The 21,678-nt window shown below is 33.0% G+C and overlaps 10 protein-coding genes across 10 annotated transcripts; 5 read left to right on the forward strand and 5 right to left on the reverse strand. All coding sequences in view use genetic code 12, as the record gives it.

The window, feature by feature from the left end:
- Positions 1-4,077: 4,077 nt before the first annotated feature.
- On the forward strand, positions 4,078-6,081 carry CD36_54680 (homeobox transcription factor, putative; the record flags this gene model as incomplete). Its single annotated transcript, XM_002420717.1, has 1 exon — positions 4,078-6,081. One exon carries the CDS (start codon positions 4,078-4,080, stop codon positions 6,079-6,081), a length of 2,004 nt encoding a protein of 667 aa, XP_002420762.1.
- Positions 6,082-6,557: 476 nt separating this feature from the next.
- On the forward strand, positions 6,558-7,820 carry CD36_54690 (mitochondrial inner membrane protein, putative; the record flags this gene model as incomplete). The annotated part of the gene is made up of 1 exon (XM_002420718.1): positions 6,558-7,820. The coding sequence occupies one exon, from the start codon at positions 6,558-6,560 to the stop codon at positions 7,818-7,820; it is 1,263 nt and encodes a 420-aa protein (XP_002420763.1).
- Positions 7,821-7,914: 94 nt separating this feature from the next.
- Positions 7,915-9,572, reverse strand: CD36_54700 (DNA damage response protein kinase, putative; the record flags this gene model as incomplete). Its single annotated transcript, XM_002420719.1, has 2 exons — positions 7,915-9,480; positions 9,552-9,572. 2 exons carry the CDS (start codon positions 9,570-9,572, stop codon positions 7,915-7,917), a joined length of 1,587 nt encoding a protein of 528 aa, XP_002420764.1.
- A 593-nt stretch (positions 9,573-10,165) lies between these two features.
- CD36_54710 (COPI vesicle fusion protein, putative) lies at positions 10,166-12,526 on the reverse strand (the record flags this gene model as incomplete). Its single annotated transcript, XM_002420720.1, has 1 exon — positions 10,166-12,526. One exon carries the CDS (start codon positions 12,524-12,526, stop codon positions 10,166-10,168), a length of 2,361 nt encoding a protein of 786 aa, XP_002420765.1.
- Positions 12,527-12,809: 283 nt separating this feature from the next.
- CD36_54720 (T-complex protein 1 subunit gamma, putative) lies at positions 12,810-14,399 on the forward strand (the record flags this gene model as incomplete). Its single annotated transcript, XM_002420721.1, has 1 exon — positions 12,810-14,399. The coding sequence occupies one exon, from the start codon at positions 12,810-12,812 to the stop codon at positions 14,397-14,399; it is 1,590 nt and encodes a 529-aa protein (XP_002420766.1).
- A 51-nt stretch (positions 14,400-14,450) lies between these two features.
- Positions 14,451-15,176, reverse strand: CD36_54730 (dephospho-CoA kinase (DPCK), putative; the record flags this gene model as incomplete). The annotated part of the gene is made up of 1 exon (XM_002420722.1): positions 14,451-15,176. The coding sequence occupies one exon, from the start codon at positions 15,174-15,176 to the stop codon at positions 14,451-14,453; it is 726 nt and encodes a 241-aa protein (XP_002420767.1).
- Positions 15,177-15,317: 141 nt separating this feature from the next.
- On the forward strand, positions 15,318-16,376 carry CD36_54740 (2-dehydropantoate 2-reductase, putative; the record flags this gene model as incomplete). The annotated part of the gene is made up of 1 exon (XM_002420723.1): positions 15,318-16,376. The coding sequence occupies one exon, from the start codon at positions 15,318-15,320 to the stop codon at positions 16,374-16,376; it is 1,059 nt and encodes a 352-aa protein (XP_002420768.1).
- On the reverse strand, positions 16,365-17,672 carry CD36_54750 (ribosomal N-lysine methyltransferase, putative; the record flags this gene model as incomplete). Its single annotated transcript, XM_002420724.1, has 1 exon — positions 16,365-17,672. One exon carries the CDS (start codon positions 17,670-17,672, stop codon positions 16,365-16,367), a length of 1,308 nt encoding a protein of 435 aa, XP_002420769.1.
- Positions 17,673-17,875: 203 nt separating this feature from the next.
- On the reverse strand, positions 17,876-18,397 carry CD36_54760 (Ca++/calmodulin-regulated type 2B protein phosphatase, putative; the record flags this gene model as incomplete). Its single annotated transcript, XM_002420725.1, has 1 exon — positions 17,876-18,397. The coding sequence occupies one exon, from the start codon at positions 18,395-18,397 to the stop codon at positions 17,876-17,878; it is 522 nt and encodes a 173-aa protein (XP_002420770.1).
- A 525-nt stretch (positions 18,398-18,922) lies between these two features.
- Positions 18,923-21,004, forward strand: CD36_54770 (poly(A)-nuclease subunit, putative; the record flags this gene model as incomplete). The annotated part of the gene is made up of 1 exon (XM_002420726.1): positions 18,923-21,004. One exon carries the CDS (start codon positions 18,923-18,925, stop codon positions 21,002-21,004), a length of 2,082 nt encoding a protein of 693 aa, XP_002420771.1.
- Positions 21,005-21,678: the final 674 nt, after the last annotated feature.

The following is a 21,678-nucleotide window of genomic DNA, read 5'->3' on the forward strand; positions in this document are numbered from 1 at the left end:
TTTGCCATTTTTCCGTGTAAGAACTAGCCACTAACCACAGCAGCTACTATGTTCTAAAACTGTTCGTTTAATATCTCCAATGCATAAGAATCTGGTCGTAGCAACTAAACTCGGAAACCTGTCAATACTTGAAAGTGTCAACTTTTCTTGTTGCACGCCCTGATACTGTTTTGTAGCCTTTTCACTTTGCAAGCAGTTCAACTTAAACAGGGTATAAACAAAATAGGAAATACAGTTGAAACATGCTACCTTAAAACGGACAATCACATTCAATTTAGTCACCACAAAGAGTTATAAGAATAACAAATCCTGTTTTAGTTTGTCCTTAATTGGCTGTGGCCATTTGTGGTCAAAACTTCGAGTTAGTATGATATTTACTGAACACGAATTGCACCAAAAAATGAAAAACAAAGCCACACAAAAGAGTTTTGTGCAAGAAAGTTTACGAACTAAAACATAAAAAAGGAAAAAGAGTCTAGAAGTTTAGCCAATCAAAGACAGGCTTTGTGGGTCGTAAGGGAGGAAGCGAGGGTAGCTATATCTCGAAACAGACTTTATTTGCCATTCTCTTGTTAATTTTTAAAAGGGTGTTATGATTTCCCCCAACAAGGATCAACAGACGTTATCAGTAGTTGTTGTTGATAATTGCAAAAATGCCGTTGCAACCAGTAAGGTCATGAGGGTAGGTGAAAGTTTTAGATTGCTCTGGTAAGAACAAAAAAAAAACTTTGTTGTATGATAAGCTGCATATTATAGTTTCCACATAAAACGAAGACGGAAACTCGGTGATATTAGGTTGTTCATTGTTTAGTTGCACACTTATTTGAGATCCCGTATTAATTTTAATGTTGGACTTTTAGTTTCAATTGTTGTTTTCTTTAAAAAAAGAGTTAGTCTAGTTGTGAAACAACATCAGTTGTAATATATGACAAAAACCTGTGGCTATTATTATGTGGGCAATTTAGTGTTATATCGGATATAGGTTCCGGTGGCGGAGAAAAAACAAAACAACCCTAGTTCAGGGGGGGCGGATCAGCTCACAAGTATTTTATTTTTTTTTTTTTTTCTTTCCCATTCTTTTATTTGAATTATTTTTTGATGAATTTTGAATTATAACAATAGAAACAACAATCCAAGATTCAAATCTTTGTTTATCTAGATTTCATTGTAAAAATAATCTTTTTCAAAGCCATTCATTAGACTGGAGGTAATATTTCAAAGGTTAACCTTGTATTGACTATATGGACTAAGAAAAGACCAAGTTGAATTTCATCTAGTTTTCCTTTCCATAAAAGAAAAAAAAAAAAGAAATATAAATCATGTACATTTGAGCAGGACCAATTGATTAAAATTAGTCAAGTTTAGTATTTATAAGTTTTAGAATGGGAAAAATAGCTTCATGATCTCATTGAGTGGTCTCTTTCAGAGATTAAAACCTTCTAACTTTCTTTCATCATTTTGTGTCACAATACTGTTGATAATGTGTATCTATGATGATTTCATCACTTCTGACTTTTTATGTTGCACAAAAATAGCAAACCAATTGGAAGTTCAAGGGCTTCATAACTCACCATGCATCAACTTTGTTGTAAGATTAGCGATTTCTATTATTTTGCATGGTCCTACCCTTTATCGAACGTAACACACTGTGAAGTTAACAAATAATGTCAAAAAAAAAAAGAAAAAAAAAAGCAAAACAGCAAAGAAAGGAATCAGGAAATGGCAGAAAAGAAAAGTGATCTAGATGACAAAAACCAGTATACAATATTGAATAATTCTCCACCAAGCAATTTGAATATTCAAAAGATAAAGTTGGATTATTGATATTTTTGGTATCGTGAGATAAAAGTATATAGGACTTAAATAACAAAGATGGAGAGATTCCAGGTTTGTAAATAGAACTGAAAACTATTGCAATTGAAAGACAATCCTATGATATTTTAAGTTCCTGTTGAAGATTATAGCCATCGAATGTTAAATGATGTATTATAATGCTAGATACGTAAAAGGGTTCAAAGTATTTACACCTTTCCCCTCTCTCAATGGCTCATTCTCCCCTCCCCCTTCTTTATGGTTTTGCACTGTCATCGCATCTAACAGCAAAACAAATACATTTCCTGCTCTTATTATGTCGTTCCATTGTTGGTGATTGTGTAGCATAACTTTCCCTGCTCCTTGCTAATTGCTATTTGGTATACTTCCAACAGATCATATTGACTTTATCCGATAACTCAAGCATCAACAGATTCAACAACTGTGAAATAAAGGAAAAGAAAGGATAGTGAAAATGTAGTATTGACAAAATAACAAACCAGTTGATATTGCACAAAACTGACATTTATCATTTACTATTCAGAGTTTAGTTATTCTCTTTTCATTGTTTCAGTAAAAAAGTTAGAAGTTGCAGAATATGCGGGAACTAAAATAATAAAAACCATAACAACCAACAACAAACCGATCTAAATATAAATAGTCAAATAAGTCTTCTTTTTTTACTAAAAACATTGTCAGCAAAACAAAGAGCAAAGAAAAAAAGGTGAACTGATAATTGTTAACGACGCCTTTGTTTCTTGGGTATTTGCTTTCTTGCGGTTTCGTATGTATGTAGATATACATGTGGTTATGCTTATGTAATGTCACAGTTGAAAATCACCACATTATTCAGAAAGAAAAAAAAAAACCCCTGTTGTGTAATAACACAAAACCAAGAACAATAAAAACTATTTTTTTTTGTTTCTTTTTTTTTTCTCATACGGTTTTGTGAGCTTTTTATTTTCTTTTTTTTTTTTTTTTTTTCTTCTTCTTCAGTTTGAGGAGGGAGGCAGGCAGGACAAGTCAGGCAGGGCAAGGCACATAGTATTATTATTATACTGGAAAGATTTTAGAGAAAAGAACTCATAGTTTTGTGAAGTAATTCATGTACATTATATACAGATTGTGTAGTAGGTTATGATTATTGTAAATTTCACGATTATTTATATACATTTGTATTTCTCACGTATCTTTTCTCCAACATATAATTTTTTTTTTCCATTTTTTTTTGATTCTGACCTTCTTTTTTTATTCCTTGATTGTTTATTACTACCACTACCTCCAATAACACTACTACACTGTTCTACAAAGTCTTCACTAGAGTTGTCGATATTCTAATCATTTCCACTACAAAAAAAAGTAAAAGAAGAGACAAGACACACCTTCTACAAGCGTTCAACGGGGTATTTCTTTCACCACGGAACATACAATATATACTATTCATTCATAACTTACAACGATTTAAAATCTTTCTTTATATTAAAAGTAGAAGGAAGTACTGATTGTATTATATTAGTTTTTGTTACTTAAACAAAATCATATTGTGACAAACTTGTGTGTGAATACCAATTCGACATTGAGTAAAGACAAAAAAAAAAATACAGACTCATTCAAATATACCTGAAGGAATTACAGTCATATATTAGTCGATAGTAAGTATAATTTCTTTACTTGATTAACTTTAGTGTTACCAAAAAGAAGAGAGCTGTGAAGTCTATATCTTGATAAACATAATAAGGTCATTTTACGGAACAACAAATTGACACAGTTTAAATTCAATTCCTAAGGATTGAGGGTCTCACAACCACCTAGATATTAAAGCTTTACAAGTACTATAGCACAGCGTTTCCTTGTATTATCTAGTATTGTCGATACTCCCATCCAACTGTGATATTGATATAAGAAGATTTTGTATTATTCTTATTGGACCATTTGAAAAGCGACACTCATTTTTTTGCGACACGACATTTGCAAGAAAAATAGTCATTTTTTTAATCATAGCGAACGACATTTTGTTTGTCATTTTTGCACACAGATTTCAATTTTTTTAGGAGGCTTCAAAACAAAGAAAAAAAAGAAACAAAAAAAAAAAAATCTCAAAAGGAAAGATTTTCCAATTTTTCAATTTTTTTTTTATTTGGTCTCACTAAAGTATAAATTGCAATATCAAATATACTAACAACTAATAAGATTTTATTTACCAACTCATATCTTTCAAAACACGAGGGGGAAACCATTGATTAACATACAATACATATAACAACCATGTCTCTTGACTCTATTTCGTCGCTGGGGAACCAGGAACTATCTACACCTACTCCACCAACGTCATTATCATCTACAAACTCAAATAACAACAACAATGTGAGTTCTGGCCAAAAGAGAATAAGAGCCACTGGAGAAGCCTTGGAGTTTTTGATATCTGAATTTGAGAGAAATCCAAATCCTAGTCCTGAACGTCGTAAATTTATAAGTGACAAAGCTCAAATGAATGAAAAAGCCGTTCGAATTTGGTTTCAAAATAGAAGGGCCAAACAAAGAAAGTTTGAACGACAAATGCTAAAAAAAGAAAGAGATTCACCTGGTAATTATGCTGGCATATATAATACGTATACACCAAATACTACTGGAGTTGCTTCAACAAATATGACCAATGTCAATACCAATGGCACTGGTACAACAACTGATTTTAATAACAAGCTCAACAACATATCGAGTATACCAGTTGAAGTGAATGAAAAATACTGTTTTATTGATTGTCGTTCATTATCAGTAGGATCATGGCAGAGAATCAAAACTGGGTTCCATGAAAGCAATTTACTTTCAAACAACTTGGTCAATTTGGCACCAGTCACTTTGAATCAAGTCATGGCCAATGTTGATTTATTGATTATACTACTGAAGAAGAATTTGGAATTGAATTACTTTTTCCTGGCAATAAGTAATAATTCGAGGATTTTATTTCGTATATTTTATCCATTGAATGCCGTTGTGAAATGCTCTTTGTTTGACAATAATTATTATCAAAATAACAATAATAATAATAATAACGGTAACACCAGTTCTGATGATAATAGTATCAGTGAAATTAGATTAAATCTATGCCAAAAACCAAAGTTTTCTGTGTATTTTTTCAACGGATCTAACACTAATAATCAATGGTCTATTTGTGACGATTTTAGTGAAGGCCAACAAGTGAGTCGTGCTTTTGCTGCCAACGAGAACAATCTACCGTCGAATGAACCCCAGCAATCATTATCAAGTACTGTCCCACATGTACTAGTAGGTAACACTTCGTCATTACAATATTTAAGTCAATTCATATTGCAACACCAACAACGACAAAAGCAACAGTCTCAAAACCAATTTGAATTTAATTCACAATCATTTGATACTATTCCAACCAGTGCTATCAATAATAGTTTTAACGTTAATAAAACTATCAGTGCATCTGGCATGCAAGGATTTGTTCCCGGTGATTTCCAAGAATTGCCAGCCATTTATGAATCGATTTCAAACAATAATCAACCTACAACAACTGATTCAAAAGATAGCAACAAGCATACACCATCATCAACTACATTTACTCCTCAAAATCTGAATGGTAATAACCACTCAAATGCCAATGCTACCTATACTAACTTTTACAACGAATCTCCATTTTCAATAGCGTCAACTGCCACCACCATCAACAACAACAACAATAAAAACCGTTCAAATAGTCAAAGCCATAATCCTATTTTCAGTGATCAATTGTTTTATGAATCGTCAGAATCTGCATCTACAAATTCACCACAATTTTCTATCAAGAAATTGAACAGTGAGACCAAATTATACATTAATGGAAATGTATCTAGCAACAGCAGTACTAATGGTCCACCACTTGATGACGATAATAATTTGTTTGATGGAGTCACAAGGTTTACTACAACTGAAACATCACCAGATGATGATATTTTGGGGATGTTTACAGATCAAACACAAGAACCATCTACTTTTGAAATGGCCAATGGTGGTACCCTGAATGGATCAAGTTATACTCATATTAAAAATGGAAGTCTAACTAAAAGTGACAAGACATTCACTGGATTCAATGAAACTAACAACAACAACAACAATGGTATTAGTTTCGTTGACGAGTTTCATGTGGGAAATGAGTTTGGAGATTTTGATTTTGATCATCATTATTCTCAAGATCACCAACAACACCAACAAAATGATAACAATGGCAATACTAATTTAGACAGTTTTATTGATTTTGAAAATTAAGATGTTCCAACCAAGATAGTAGTCGCTGATAATCATTTCTTTTCCGTTACAATTCATTTTTAATTTTTTTTTGTGCTATTTCTTTGATACACATTCACAACAATCGTCATTTATAATATAGTAATTTAGTTAATCCCTTTTTTTTTTTTTGTTTTTCAATTCATTTATCCATTCTTAATTAGTTAAAACAAAAAAATGTAATAATAAAATGAACCCTCTCCAGAAAAGAACATCAAGAAGAAGAGTTTTCATGTATTAGTTTGTACTTGTAATTTTTGTTTTATGTATTTATACTTATAAATTGTATATTTGTGTCATTGAATAGAGTGTCCTAGTGTTATTTGGCTTAGAAATTGTAATGTCCTCTTTTTTTTAAGATTGGATAAAGGACTGGTTGGAAAAAAAACGACAGCCCAAAAAAAAAAAAAAAAAAAAAAAAAACAGCCATCCACCACACATCAGATTCCCCTAACATCATGTTGCGCCAGTTTCTTCGGAATGCTAGCTCTAATCCAACCAAAGTAACTGCTTCAATTACATCGACTTTGCTGCCATCAACCAACAATAGCCATGTAAATACCTCAAAAACACAACGACCAGAATTATTAACCATACTACCGTCGAAAAGAATTCTTAATAGAATATTATTTGATATTGACTCCCAATTAACATATAAACAAATGATGCCAATTTTGAATCATATATATAATAATTTATCAACACCAGAATCTATTAATTTAACTCAACTCAAAATTCAATCGTCGTCTTATGATTTAATGAAATTTAAAAAATTATTACAAGAAATTAGAAAAGTGACGAATTCAATCAATGTTCATTTATTAGATTTAGAGAATGAATTAATTGAACAACTGGCTGAATTGGGGAATAATGATGCTATAAGTATTCTTGCCTTTGAAACCATAAGGAAGCGACAAATATTGAAAGAAATTGTCGATGAAGAAGATTATAAACATGCTAATGAATTAATTAAACAATTGATTGATATTAATCATCCTTTAGTATTTAAAATGGCAGGAGATCTATCATGGGAATTAAATCAACCAAATCAAGCCATTGAATATTGGCAAAATTATATCGATCTTGTAAATAAAGATAAACGTGGCGGTGGTGGTGATGATTATGATGATCATTTATGTCAAATATATTATAATATGGGATATTATTATTTCACTTATTTGAAACATCCAAAATTATCATTAGCAAAATTGAATTTTCAAAAATGTATAAATCATGGCTCTAGTAATGTTAGTGGAAGCAGCACTGGAAGTAATTCGAATGAATTCATTGTCAAATCACATTTCTATTTAGGACAATTATATGTTAATAATAACCCTAAATTAAGTAAATATCATTGGGAAATTGCTTCAAGTTCTGGATTAAAAGATTCTATTATAAATTTGGGGTTTTTAGAAATGAATTGTTTCCAAAATTATCATTTAGCGATTGAATGGTTTAAATTAGGCATGGAATTGAATCCTAGTGAAGTTCAATGTTTAATTGGATTATTTGATGCATATATCGCTTTACAAAATTGGAAACTGGCAAATATTTATTTGAGTAAATTAAATAAATTATTTGAAACAATAGCAGAAAAGAAAAAGACATCTGAATTACCTGAGAACATCAAATCTTCAATTATCTATAATGAATCTATGCTAAAGACATTTCATCAAACTAGATTAAATGATATAAAGTTAGTTACTAGCAAAATCGTGTAAATAATATATATACCAGAATCGTATACGCTTGTAAAATATTATACAACAATATATTAGTCAATTGAATTTGATAACTAGATCAATAAGATTTGCATCAAGTTTTGAAACTGATATGTGATTCATGCTGTTCTTTCAATGTAATTGGTTGAGTGTTGGATCTTATCATTAGTCTTTTCGTACCATTGATCATCGATGAAGGTTGAGATGAAGATGAAAAGCAACTTGATTCTTCCACCATTTGACTTTCTTCAGCACCTTCACTATGATCAAGACTATCTTGTTCTTTTTCATTAAACCAAAAATGATTTAACGTCTGTTCAACATTAAATCTTTCATTTGGGTCCACAATTAATAAATTACTTATCAAATCTAAAACAACATCACTTATTTCATCCCAATAAGGAGAATAAAATGCATATTGACCAGTCAAAATTTGTTCCTTCATATTTGGTGGACCTAATTCATCACTAAACGGCGGGAATCCACAAAGACATACGTATAACAACACCCCCAGTGACCAAAGATCTACTTTTGTACTATATTTTCGACAATTGGGTTTAAGAATCTCAGGGGCAACATAAGCAGGTGTTCCACATAAAGTGTTGGTAAATTTCAATTCACCAATAAACTTGGCTAATCCAAAATCAGCAATTTTGACTTTGATATCAAATTCATCTTTATCCCATGGTCCCATTGACTTTTGGTGTGGTGATGTCTTTGGAGTTATATCCAATAAAATATTTTCTGGTTTAATATCACGATGAATGATATCATGATCATGTAAATATTTCAAACCAGACAAGATTTGTCGGAAAATTGCTTTAGTTTCATCAATCCGTAATTTTGATTTGTTAATTATTCGTTGAAATAATTCTCCACTATTCATTTTCTCCAACACCAAATAAGTGTTGACAGAATAATTGTTGATTGGTTCAACATAATGATTTATGAATTTAACTATATTTGGGTGATCAATTGACAATAATAAATTCATTTCCTGTTGCAATTTGAGCTCTTCTTGTTGTTGCTGTGCCGAATTGGCTTTATTTACTAAACCTGATTTATTAGGATGGAAAATTTTAACAGCAACTGCTTGTCCCGTTTTTTTGTCTTTAGCCTCTTTCACTACAGCATAATGACCAGACCCCAATTGTTTACCAAGAATGTAATCGTCGAAAAATGAAGCATACTTCTTCTTTTTCTTTGCCTGTACACTCTCGTCGCCATCTTCCTCAGCATCCTCATCGCTAATAATATATCGGAAAATATATGACCCTCCAGTTTTGGCAAATGCAATTTTATCTCCTGTCTTCAAAATCACGCTTGTTCTCTTGTTCATAATTTCATCATTTATTTTTATCCCATTTGAACTTAAATCTGTAAGACTCAAATATTCATTACGCGTATTAATATGCTTATTTGTGGTTTGAATGATGTTTAATTGACAATGCTTGGAAGAAACATCAATTCCTTGGATTCTAATATCACATGAACTACTGCGGCCAATAATCACCACAGGCTTTTTAGGAATATCTAGATTAGTTCCCTTTTCATTGACATTATATAGTCGTCCAATTAATTTTGTCATTGAATTTTCAAGTACTGGCTTATCTTGGGTTTTCAGACCACATTGTTGTTCTTGTTCTAATTCATCCAATTTCTAATAAATCCAAAAAAATGTTAGTAAGCAAAGTGTTATAAAAACTATGAATGTTGTATCAAATTACTTACCCTTTTCCTAATCAATGACATGGTGGGAACTTAACAAAGAGACGTGTTTCTTCTGTTTGGTATGAAAATAAACTCAATCCTGTTCGTGATAGATATTTATAATGAACAGCAAGTTTCGGAAATCTGGATAGTTGTTAACTAATAGCGTCGTCCTTCCAATTGTAATTGTGAGTGAAAGGGTTCGTTGTCTTTTGGGAAAGAAAGAATTTTTTTTTTTTTTTTGTCGGTTTTATTATTATGATTACTTTATAAGTTGAAAATGAAAACAATAATAATAACAACAGTGAATTCTCTTCAGATGACACGCCGCGCGTATTTCCCAAATTGGAGACATATCATCTGATAGTATTCTATCAAATCAACCAATAACTCTAATCCATAAAAAAGCAGCAACTCATTAACCTTGATCAGTGTTGAAGTAAACTTATATTTGTTCATCCAGTTTTTGTATACGATGCATTCATATTGTCAAGCTAAGACTGCATGGTCTTGCATATGCTTACTACTACGAGTAACAGGGTAAGAGGGAACTGAAAACAGCAATTAAATACCAGACTTATCACCCCACCTGATATGGATCTACCAATATATTCAACTCAATCATGTACATTACATCAATACACCACTCTACTTAATAAATTTTGTATATCATAATTGGTTAATTCCTTAAGCTCGTGTTGATATTTCAACCTCAATTTTGTAACAAACTCATTAAGTTTGGCACTATTGTGGTCCAACTTTTCTTGATTAAAATTTGTTATCACGTCATGATCAACTGAATCTAGCAAATCAATCGCTTGTACAATCTTGACATAATCAGAATTGGTGTCATTGGAATACTCAAATGCATCACTATAAGTATCCAGCGTGTTCAAGTTCAACGAATACTGCAAAAATTTAACAATGTATCCAAAATCGACAAGCAATTGATTAATTCCATTTCGGTCGAATTCGTTATTTGTCAAAACATATTCAAATAATATCTGACATAATGTTGAAACTGTATTGTCGCTAATTATAAAGTAATCCAATTGCGATACACTTCTGGATATAATATCCAAATACTGTGGTAACAAACTGATCAAAGGTGTTAAATAAACCGATGGTTCAAGTTCACTATTCTTGTCGGGCGACTGTGTAGCAGTAGCACTTGGTGAATCCCATTCACTCAAATTGACATATTTCTTCAACAATTGTTTTATCTCACTTTTAAAAAGTTCATCGTAACTCTTGAGAATTTTATTAACCAAATCATCATATTGCTTCAACGCAGAATCAAATATGCTTCTATCTTCTGATAATTCTGAAGATAGCCCGGTATATGTGGACCATAATTGAATGAATACCAATTGATTACTCCAATTCTCTAATTCATTGCTTATGTATTTGGTGGAACAAAAAATTTCGGTTAAAAAAGTGATACCATTTTTTATGTGTTCATTGATCGTGTTATCATTGCCATTTTTGTTTTTATTGATACTTTCATCCACCATTGATCCCGGAATCATATTTAATGCATTTTTAAAACTATACTTGTTATTGAACTCTTTATAATGTTTCTTGATAATATCATAATACTTGTCTATCAACCCCAATTGAATTCTTGACACAAATTGTAACTGGTACTTGACTATATTTAATGTCTGGAAATGTGAATTCAAGTTGTTTATCAATTTCACTAATCCATACGCAGAATATGTTGGTTTCAAAATATGCAAGCTAATCTCCTTCTCATGGTTGAGACCTTGGTAATCGTGGTCAATTATGAATGCATCAGGAGCGTTAATAATCTCGTTGTTGAACCTTTTCAATGCCAATTTATTCTCAAACTCTAACCAGTTTTTAGCAGCATGATTCAGATCGTTCAATAAAATATCGCTCGTGATTCCTAGCCATTTATTTTCAGGAACATGTTCGAAATCAATTATGAAGGGATTGTATTTATATTTCGCCTTAATTCTTTGGTCGAAAGAAGACAATTCGAAAACTAAATGGGACAATATCCTACCATTCTTTTCAAGTGACACGGTGTTATCGTTATCGGCAACTCTCTCGTTAATTAAATCAATCATATTTTCAATTTTACTCCTCAATGGAATTAACAAACATGTTATCACTTCATAGGTACCGATTCTATTCAACGCTTTGAACGTGTCGTCAACAATAATACACAACAACCCTAAATTATCATGTAAAAAAGTCTCAAGAAAATCTAGTGCCCATTCAGGTTTTGAAAGTTTATTTGTTTCCTTGTTCACACTGTTGAAATGATAATTGAATCTTGTAATAATTGGCTCCAATAATAGGTTTAACCCCCACCAAGTTTCGGGATAAGAGGGGATCAGAACAATCGACTGTAAGCAGATTAGCTCGTTGAATTGTCGAGAAATTAATGTTAAGGCTTCGTTAGGAATACTTGTGTTGCTTAGCCATTTGTTTGTTGTTAAAGTTTCCTGAAATTGTTTCATCAATTCATCTCTTTTAGTATTGAATTTATTGTTAAACTTTTCAAGCAAATTGTCTTTTTCATTTAAACTGTTGATCTCTTGATACATATTCTTCAATTCCGTTAAACTCAAATCCCGATCCAATCTTGTATCAATGGCTTGAAGTTTTCTCAATCTGTCAATTGTCAATGACACATTACTCCTAGTTTCCAAATGAGTTCTTAGCTCTAACAAAACTGGCAATTGTCCGTATTTTTCAAGTAATTCATCACATTCCTTTAAGTGATCTTTTTCACCAATAATATCAAATTTGCTAACATCAGATGTTAGATTCTTAATTGCACTATCGAACTCTTCTTGATTGACTTTGGTAATTGAACCCGCAACAGAACCTTTCTTACCAGCTGTTTTTGATTCTGCAATGTCATTAAGTTGCAATTGTAATTCATTTAATTCCTGTAATTTACTGGTTATATTGCATAAATCGTCCAACGTATTAAAGTTGAAATTTATGTAGTTGTCATCCATTGCAATAGGACGTTAATGAATTTGGACAGCAAAGATCAGGAACAAAAAGTGTAAAAAAAATGGACCAAGACAACCAACCAATTTTTTTTTGACATACTTACACGCAACTTTAGTAAGAGACTAGCACGCGCGGAGCGGGCCTTCCACATAGTTTTTTGATGGAAACGAATCGAAGAAACAAAGAAAAATATTTTCATTGCAAAAAAATTTTCCTTAATACAACTTATACTATTCACGACAACCGTTTATATATATATATCAATACATCTATCTGATTACCTTAATGTCAATTCAAGCTCCTGTTGTATATTTAAACACGTCTACTCAAAGACAACAGGGAAGACAAGCACAAATTGCCAATATCACTGCGGCAAAGGCTGTTGCCGATATCATTCGTACCTGTTTGGGACCAAAGGCAATGCTCAAGATGTTATTAGATCCAATGGGTGGTATAGTGTTGACTAATGATGGTCATGCTATATTGAGAGAAATTGATGTGTCTCATCCTGCTGCCAAGTCAATGATTGAATTATCAAGAACTCAAGACGAAGAAGTTGGAGATGGTACCACCACCGTGATCATTTTGGCAGGAGAAATCTTGGCACAAACATTCCCATACATTGAGAAGAATATTCATCCTGTGATCATCATTAAGGCTTTAAAACAGGCATTGAAAGATGCTTTGGAAATCATACATGAGGTGTCAACTCCAGTTGATATCAAAAACGACGCTGCCATGTTGAAGTTGATTAAGGCTTCTATTGGAACCAAATATGTCAACAAATGGTCAACTAAAATGTGCGAATTATCATTAAAAGCTGTTAGAACAGTTATGGTTGAAAAAGGAGATTACAAGGAAATAGATGTGAAAAGATATGTTCGTATTGAAAAGATTCCTGGGGGTGAGGTTACTGATAGTGAAGTGTTAGATGGTATTTTATTAAACAAAGATGTTGTCCACCCTAAAATGAAAAGGGAAATAAAAAACCCACGTATTATATTATTGGATTGTCCATTAGAATATAAAAAAGGTGAATCCCAAACCAACATTGAAATCACAAAAGAGGAAGATTGGAACAGAATATTACAAATCGAAGAAGAGCAAGTTAAATTGATGTGTGACCAAATCTTAGAGTTTAAACCAGATTTAGTTATTACTGAAAAGGGGGTAAGCGATTTAGCTCAACATTATCTTTTGAAAGGAGGAGCTTCCGCTTTACGTAGAGTTAAAAAGTCAGACAATAATAGAATCGCCAGAGCTACTGGTGCCACCATTGTCAACCGAGTTGAAGATTTGAAGGAATCGGACATTGGTACAAAATGTGGGGAATTTAAAGTTGAATTAATCGGTGACGAATATTTCACTTATTTGGTCAAATGTGAAAACCCACAAGCCTGTACTGTGATGTTACGAGGTGCTTCCAAAGATATTCTTAATGAAATTGAAAGAAACTTACATGATGCCATGGCTGTCACCAGAAACGTCATGTTTGAACCTTCTTTGTCTCCAGGTGGTGGTGCCACCGAGATGGCTTGTAGTGTCAGATTAGCTGAAAAGGCAAAGACCATTGAAGGAATTGAACAATACCCATACCAAGCCGTTGCAGATGCATTTGAAGTCATACCAAGAACTTTAATTCAAAACTGTGGGGGTAATCCAATCAAAGTGTTATCCCAATTAAGAGCTAAGCAAGCTCAAGGTCAATATACATATGGTATTGATGGTGAAAACGGTAAGGTTGTTGACATGAAAGATTATGGTATTTGGGAACCAGAAGTGATTAAACAACAATCAATTAAAACTGCAATTGAAAGTGCCTGTTTATTATTAAGAGTCGATGATATTGTTAGTGGAGTACGTCAAAGTCAATAGAGAGTGAGTAATACATAATATATTATACGTGTATATTGATCAGTAACCTTATTAATCGGCTTTTGGTTTAGTACCTTTGAATCTATCGGCAATTCTTCTAATAGTAAAAGTAAACAAAGCTGATGTAACTGCAAAAGGTGGGAACAAGTCTAGTAAATACCAAATAAGATTAGGTTTAATTTCGGGTATTAAATACTTTATTGATTCCTTTAATGTGTCTAAGCTTCCAGAGTTATCTATAACTATATCAGATCTGTAATTCCTTTCCTCATTTGACATTTGACTTTCAATTCTCTTGTTGGCGTCCGATTCAGACAATTCATTGTTTCTTGCTAACAATCTTTCAATTTGCACACCCCTTTCACAAGACACAGTAACAATAAGTCCACATAATAAACTTAATCCACTCTCATATAATAATGGGACATCTAATATAACTAGTTTCTGCAAAGAAAAATATGCCCTAATAATCTGTTTAAATATTTCCCATTTAACTGCTGGGTGCACAATCGAGTTTAGTGTTGCCAACTTTTCTTTATTTCCAAACACAGCTTGGCCCAACGCTGCTCTGTTCAAATTACCATCCTCGCTTATTAAGTCGGGAACTTCATCACCAAATGTTGTTACTATCTTATTGAATGCTGGTTTATTTGGATAAACAACTTCTCTTGCAATCAAATCAGCATCAACTATAGTTAGCCCATACCGATCTTTTAACTCTTTGGAAACTGTGGACTTCCCACAAGCTATTCCTCCTGTTAATCCAACAATAAGCATCAGGGTTTGCTTGTACTTCAGGACAATAACAAAAATGTGGAGCTATTTTTTGGGTGAAAAGAAAAAAAAAAGTGAATCAAAAAAAAAAAAAAAAAACACACACACACATACAACAATTTTACACCATCGGAAATCCCAAACATGTCAGGCACCATTCTCAAGAACCAAATAAAGGTACACATTTTAGGAGCAGGTGCTATTGGGTCATTGGTGGCTCATGATTTGAAACAAAAGTTTCCAAACCTACTCAAGCCAGTTGTATTGTTGAAACCGGATTCGTTAGTTGAACCTTCGACAAATCATCAAATCAGTGTTACACGTTTGGACGACGATAACCAAGAGTTCATTAGCAAGGCCGAAGTGCAAGCAATCAAACCACAACATGTTAAAGATACTATTGAGAATTTGATTGTTACAACGAAATCTTATCAAACAATACCAGCTATGCAGCCATACTTATCACATATATTGCCCAATACAAATATCTTGTTTTTACAAAATGGTATGGGGGTGACAAGCACATTAGTTAATAAATACTGGTCTCACCAAATAAGACCCAACATCTATGAGGGAATAACTACACATGGGGTATATGTAAATAATGGCATAGTCCACCATGTGGGGAGAGGCCAAATTGCATTGTCAACGTATCCTGGAAAGTCAGATATAGATGATTTCCCAGCACTTATTCAATGTATACTAGATACCCCTTATTTGAACGCAACTCGCTACGAGTATCCAAAGTTCTTGCTAATGCAATTGGAGAAATTAATAGTAAACTGTTGTGTGAACCCATTTACTGCTATTTTTGATTGCAGGAATGGTGAACTACTTTATGGTAATAAATTGACATTTATATGGAAAAGAATTATTAGCGAGGCCAAAAATGTCTTTGTCAAAGAGTATACTATTCTAAAGTCCATGCCAGAATCAGAATCATTCTTGAATACTGATCGACTTTTAAAGAGTGTTATTGATGTTTGTAAAAACACTGCCAAAAATAGTTCCTCAATGAGACAGGATGTACGAAATTTGAGAAATACAGAAATTCAAAATTTAAATGGGTATATTTCATTCTTGGGGCGTAAATTGAGAATTGGTACACCTATTAATGATATGGTAACGAATATGATTGACGGCAAGATTAGTATAGATAGAGGTATCGATCGACAAGCTGCAGATTCCTTGTCAAAATTCTGAACTGGATTTTTCTTGTATATATGTTAATACGTTGGATGCAATCGATTTTATGTCGTGATACAAAGCTCCTATTACTTTCTTTCTTTTGTCGTCGTCATATTGAAGGTGTTGTTGTTTCTCCGCTTCGTGAATTATTTTATTCAATATGACCAGTAATAATACGTTTGAATGTTCCTTGAATATGTCTCCATCGGTGTAACCGTTTATCAAGGCCAATAATTTGCGTGAGTTTTGAGGATCTGACTCCTGTAACGTAGCCAACGCTACTTCTGTTCGAAACGAGATTCCTTCTTTAGTCATTGTGTAATTATCGTAATAATCAAATGTTTTTAGAAAGTCGACATGTAGTGGCTTTAAAAGTGGTACAATATATTGGCTGATATCCAAATCATTCCATTTGTTTTCGGGAATCACGAAACCATATTCACATAATAAAAACTCATTACTATGAGGTCCATAGCTCAAATAAACTTGGTCGCCAATATTATACTGAGAAGTAGTCCGTACTTGGAACCCTTTACCATCAATTTTCAACGTGCAATGGTCGTCACACGAATGATTCATAAAATCAACATACGGAGCCATTGTAAAATTATCAGCAGAGTTTTTGCTTGTTGGTAAATCCATGTAAAGGCAACGGGAGTTAATACACAACCAAGATAATAACACTTCTTGACGAGGAAGTAGGGTTGTGACATCTCCTGCTTTGTCAATTTTTGTCTTGATTAATTCACAAATAACCCGATAATCATTTTCAAATCGAGAACGAACTTTTCTGTTCCTAACACCAGTAGAGGAGGGTAATAACGTGTATATTTCATGTGGCCAGTCTATCGGCATCAATTCAAAATCTTCCATAGATGGTAGCATGTCCAAAAACGGTTTCCAGAACGATTTGGAAGATCTTCTTCGTTCGAATGTTAGGTATAACGACAATAATTGGAATGATGAGAGATCTAGAATCTCTTCCTTTGTTAACATACGATATATCTCTGTATATTCATCTTTGTGTTTATCAAATGGTACGTGTATGTGCAGATCTATTGTCATGCCATTATATTTAGCAATATGTGCCATAACAGTGGTAAAATTTAATAAAAATGAATGTGGGATATTAAGAATCAATTCTGCCTTCTTCAATGGTCTAACTGCATAAATACCTCTACCTGATGATCTCACATCTTTCACATCAATTTGCGGAGAAATATACGTATGGTTTGATATCTTCTTTTCATCATCGGTATTCTTCACCCAATCTAGTAAAGTTTCTAGTTTCAATTCAAAGTTGTCTATCATTTAGTAATGAAGATAGTTGTGGTGCCAAAAAAAAAAAAAAAATAAAAATAAAAAATAAAAAATTTCACCATTATGTCTTTTTGTACTGCCATTGTTGGGAGAAATATAGTGATAAATTTTACAATAGTTTATGGAGTTGTCTTTATATATTAATTATATAATTTCTAAACCATCTTACAGGTGCTTAACTAAAACTAGTTGGTCTAGAACATATTTAAGGTCAAAGTGTTGGCAATTGTATCGGTATTAACCGCATTTTTAAATTCTTCAAAATTCAACTTACCATCGCCATCCAAGTCAGCTTCCATTAAAGTCTTATCCACAATTTGTTGTAGTTCCTCATCTTTTAAGTTTTTACCAACCATCATTTTCATTACAATAAATAATTCACCATTTCCAATGTAGCCATCGCGATCAATATCGTATATATTGAATGCAAATCTTAATTTGTTTAAATTATCTGATTTTCCCGAGAATGCAGATAACCCAGTAATAAACTCTTCAAAATCAATCGACCCGTCTCCATCTTTATCAAACACATCCATTAATCTGGTGGCTAATGGATTCGAACTAATCCCAGGTATAGACAAAAATTCTTGCTTATCAATTTGCCCTGATCCATCTTTATCTAATTTCATGAACCTTTTACGCAATCTATCGATCTCTTCAATACTAAAATTGGTATCTTCAATAAAACCATCAAGAATACTTGCGTTAGCCCCCATTTTTTTGTTACTAGTTGTTGAAGTTGGATTGGTTGGTAGTTGTATTAAAGTATACAATTTATTAGGAGTCGTGTAATCATGAATCGACACAACAGCGCACTAAAAATATTTGGTATTATTTGCCTGCATATAAGGTTTTTGCTGTATTAGGCTCAGCCAAACCCAGACAAGAGACGTGAATGGAAATGGCACTACAGTGTATATTAGATGACTATTAATATAGAGTTTGTCAATCCAGTAAGTAAACCGTGATAGTTTAGAAACCTATCCAATTCCTATGTTGGTGGTGAATTAGAAATACCTCAAAACTAGGCGTGAGCTACACTTAAGTTGACAACGAAAAAACGTACAGAGAGACAATGAGCCACCAGAAAAAATTGTTTCAAAAACTCGAAGCATAGTTTCATATCAACAATCCCATTACAACTTACTGAATTCTCTTTCCCAGTTTCATAGCAATTTACATATTGAATGGTAATATCAATCGAACAGAAAGGCATAATAACCCAACACAACCAATAGTCAATGAATATAAATTTAGATACAGCGAAAGATACGCTTTGCAAGAATATATTAATATATGGGTATTGCAAATATGAAAACAAAGGTTGCGCTTTCAGTCATAACCGACAGCAACCTACCCAACAACAGCAGGCTACAAATACCTCGAACAATTCGACAAGTGTGATTACCCCAAATAGTGCTAACTCAACTGCATCATCGACAGATTTATCTTTAAAGAAAAAGTTCAACTTGAACACCCCTTCTTTTCAACCCAGTATCAACAATTTGTCAAACAAGTTTTCCACCTTGTCGCCGAAGTTGAAAGAGATTCCTGTTTTTAAACCTGAGAATGGTGTATCTGAACCAGAACCAGTGGATTCACCTACTATACAACGACCATTCACCTCAAAAAGGTTTAATGTAAGTACACCTTCATTTACTCCCACGAATTTCGACTTTGCAAACAATACAAATGCAGATGGTAATAGAGGTGGTGCATCAACTCCAATAGGTATCTCATCTGCTCCACTTATACAAAACCAGCAACAGCAACAACAGCAGCAACAACAACAAAAGCAGCCTTTGGCTGTTCCTTCACCATTAGCAACAGGTGCCCAACCTCCTTCCTTGCAACACCGCGTTTTATCTATGGGTGCTTCGCAGTCTTCACCATCGACAAACCCTTATTTTGCCAATAATTTGGACATGTCTGCGCCGACACCTGGTCTGGAAACACCTGGTCCTGTGTTGCCCGGTTCAGCAGGTGCTGCTGCGAACCAACCAATGTATCCATTACAGTATCATTTATATGCACCTGCCCCACCGCCAAGGTTGACGATTCCCTTGCAACCATATGAATCAAATAGTCAAACAATGTTTATTCCCAATGATTTGCGAGAGTATTTGCATAAGAAGAACGAAGCAAGTTTACAAAGTTTAGGTCATCTGAATTTGCCGGAACATGTTAATCAATATCATTCATTGGTGCCTATAGACAAATCATATGAGCCAGTGTCCAAGTTATGGTTAGGCAAAAATAGCTTAATTTTTAAATGTCTTGACAATATAGATGGCAACTTATATGTGATGAGGAAAATCGAGCCATGTAATGAAATTGTCAATGACAAACCATTCAAAACTGTTAAAAGGTGGAAATCTATAAAAAATGCCAATATTGTTGGATTGAAGGACGCATTTACCACTATGGCATTTAATGGGAATCAATCTGGGAATACTGCATTGTGTATTATATATGACTACTACCCAAATAGCATCAGTTTATTAGAACATCATAAAAAGGGGTTACGTGTTGAACCAGTTAACGAAACTTTGTTGTGGAATTATTTGATTCAGTTAATCAATGCCATTATGGTTATCCATGAAAAAGGGTTACTGGCCAGTTCGACTATTGATTTGAGTAAAATTATTGTCACTAATAAAAATAGAATAAAGTTGAGTTCAGTTGGAATTAGCGATATTTTAGAATTCAACGACGATGAAACCAAGCAAGATATTAAGATTAGACAGTTACAAGACATCCAAAAGGTGGGGAAGGTGTTGATGGAGTTGGCAATTTTGCTATTACCTGCGAACATGAGACAAAGCAATAATGTTTATAATCTGTTGAAAGCTTCTACTAATTTATCAGAGGATATTGTTAACAATTTGCGAGAATTGAATGACTTAGATACGGCCAGTGAGGAGTTTGATTTAAGTGAATTCAGCAAACGATTGACTCCAAAGATGTTCAGTATAATTGACAGTTTACAAAACAGCTCGGATTTTATTGAGGGACAATTGACCTCAGAATTAGAAAATGCAAGATTGTTTAGATTAATGACCAAGTTGAATTACTTAATACATGACAACTCAAACACTGAAAATGACAAGATCATCAAGTTGTTTTTGAATTATGTGTACAACTGTTATGACTCAAACAATAAAAAGGTGATCAACTTGAATAAGGTATTGACTAATCTCAATAAGTTGGATTGTGGTATTGATGAAAAGATATTATTAGTCAATAATGACGAATGTATTATTATTAGTTATAAGGAATTGAAAGAAATTATCGACACAAAATTCCGTTTAATGAGGGAATAGAAGGTTTCTTTTTTTCTTGGACTTGGAGTTCTGTTTTATTATAATGTTCATTGGGTATTATTGTATCGAGTAGATTGTACTGGTAAGGATTTAAATACTATTATAGTAACTTAATAAATAAACAACAAAAAAAAAAAAAAAAAAAAAATAAAAAAGCTAGCAGAAAATAAGAATGAATAAAGCAGGCATATTGTAATAGCCAAGATACCATAAGATTTCCTCCAATTGTGGAAAATATGCTAATTCTAATGTGAGGTCTCTTGTTTAGTTTTTCATTGGAATTATCCATATTTATGGAATTCAGGGTCGGAAATATACTCGCACATGGCCTGTTCAAAGCCAAGGATAAATGGCTTTGTTTAGGGTTGCTATTGGGTCTGGCTAATTCTTTGGATTACAAATAAATGGTGTTGACGTAATGGAGATTTGCGATGAATTTTTGATACGGAAATGCGGCAAAGATGGTGTTTCTTCCGCCACCACTTTCTTGTTCCGCCATAATACAAAACTGCTTGCGGTATATATGGATTATCCGGAATAAGAGACTACAAAGTGACACCAGAGTGTTTGGGTTCTTATCATGAAATATACACAGGGGTCATGTTTTTGTGAAAACTCTTGTAAAGCCAAACAAACTACAAGTAATATAACCAGAAAAAATATAGAGTTACAGC

Source organism: Candida dubliniensis, chromosome 5 (genome assembly GCF_000026945.1).
Source record: "Candida dubliniensis CD36 chromosome 5, complete sequence".
In the NCBI taxonomy this organism is placed as follows: Eukaryota; Fungi; Ascomycota; class Pichiomycetes; order Serinales; family Debaryomycetaceae; genus Candida; species Candida dubliniensis.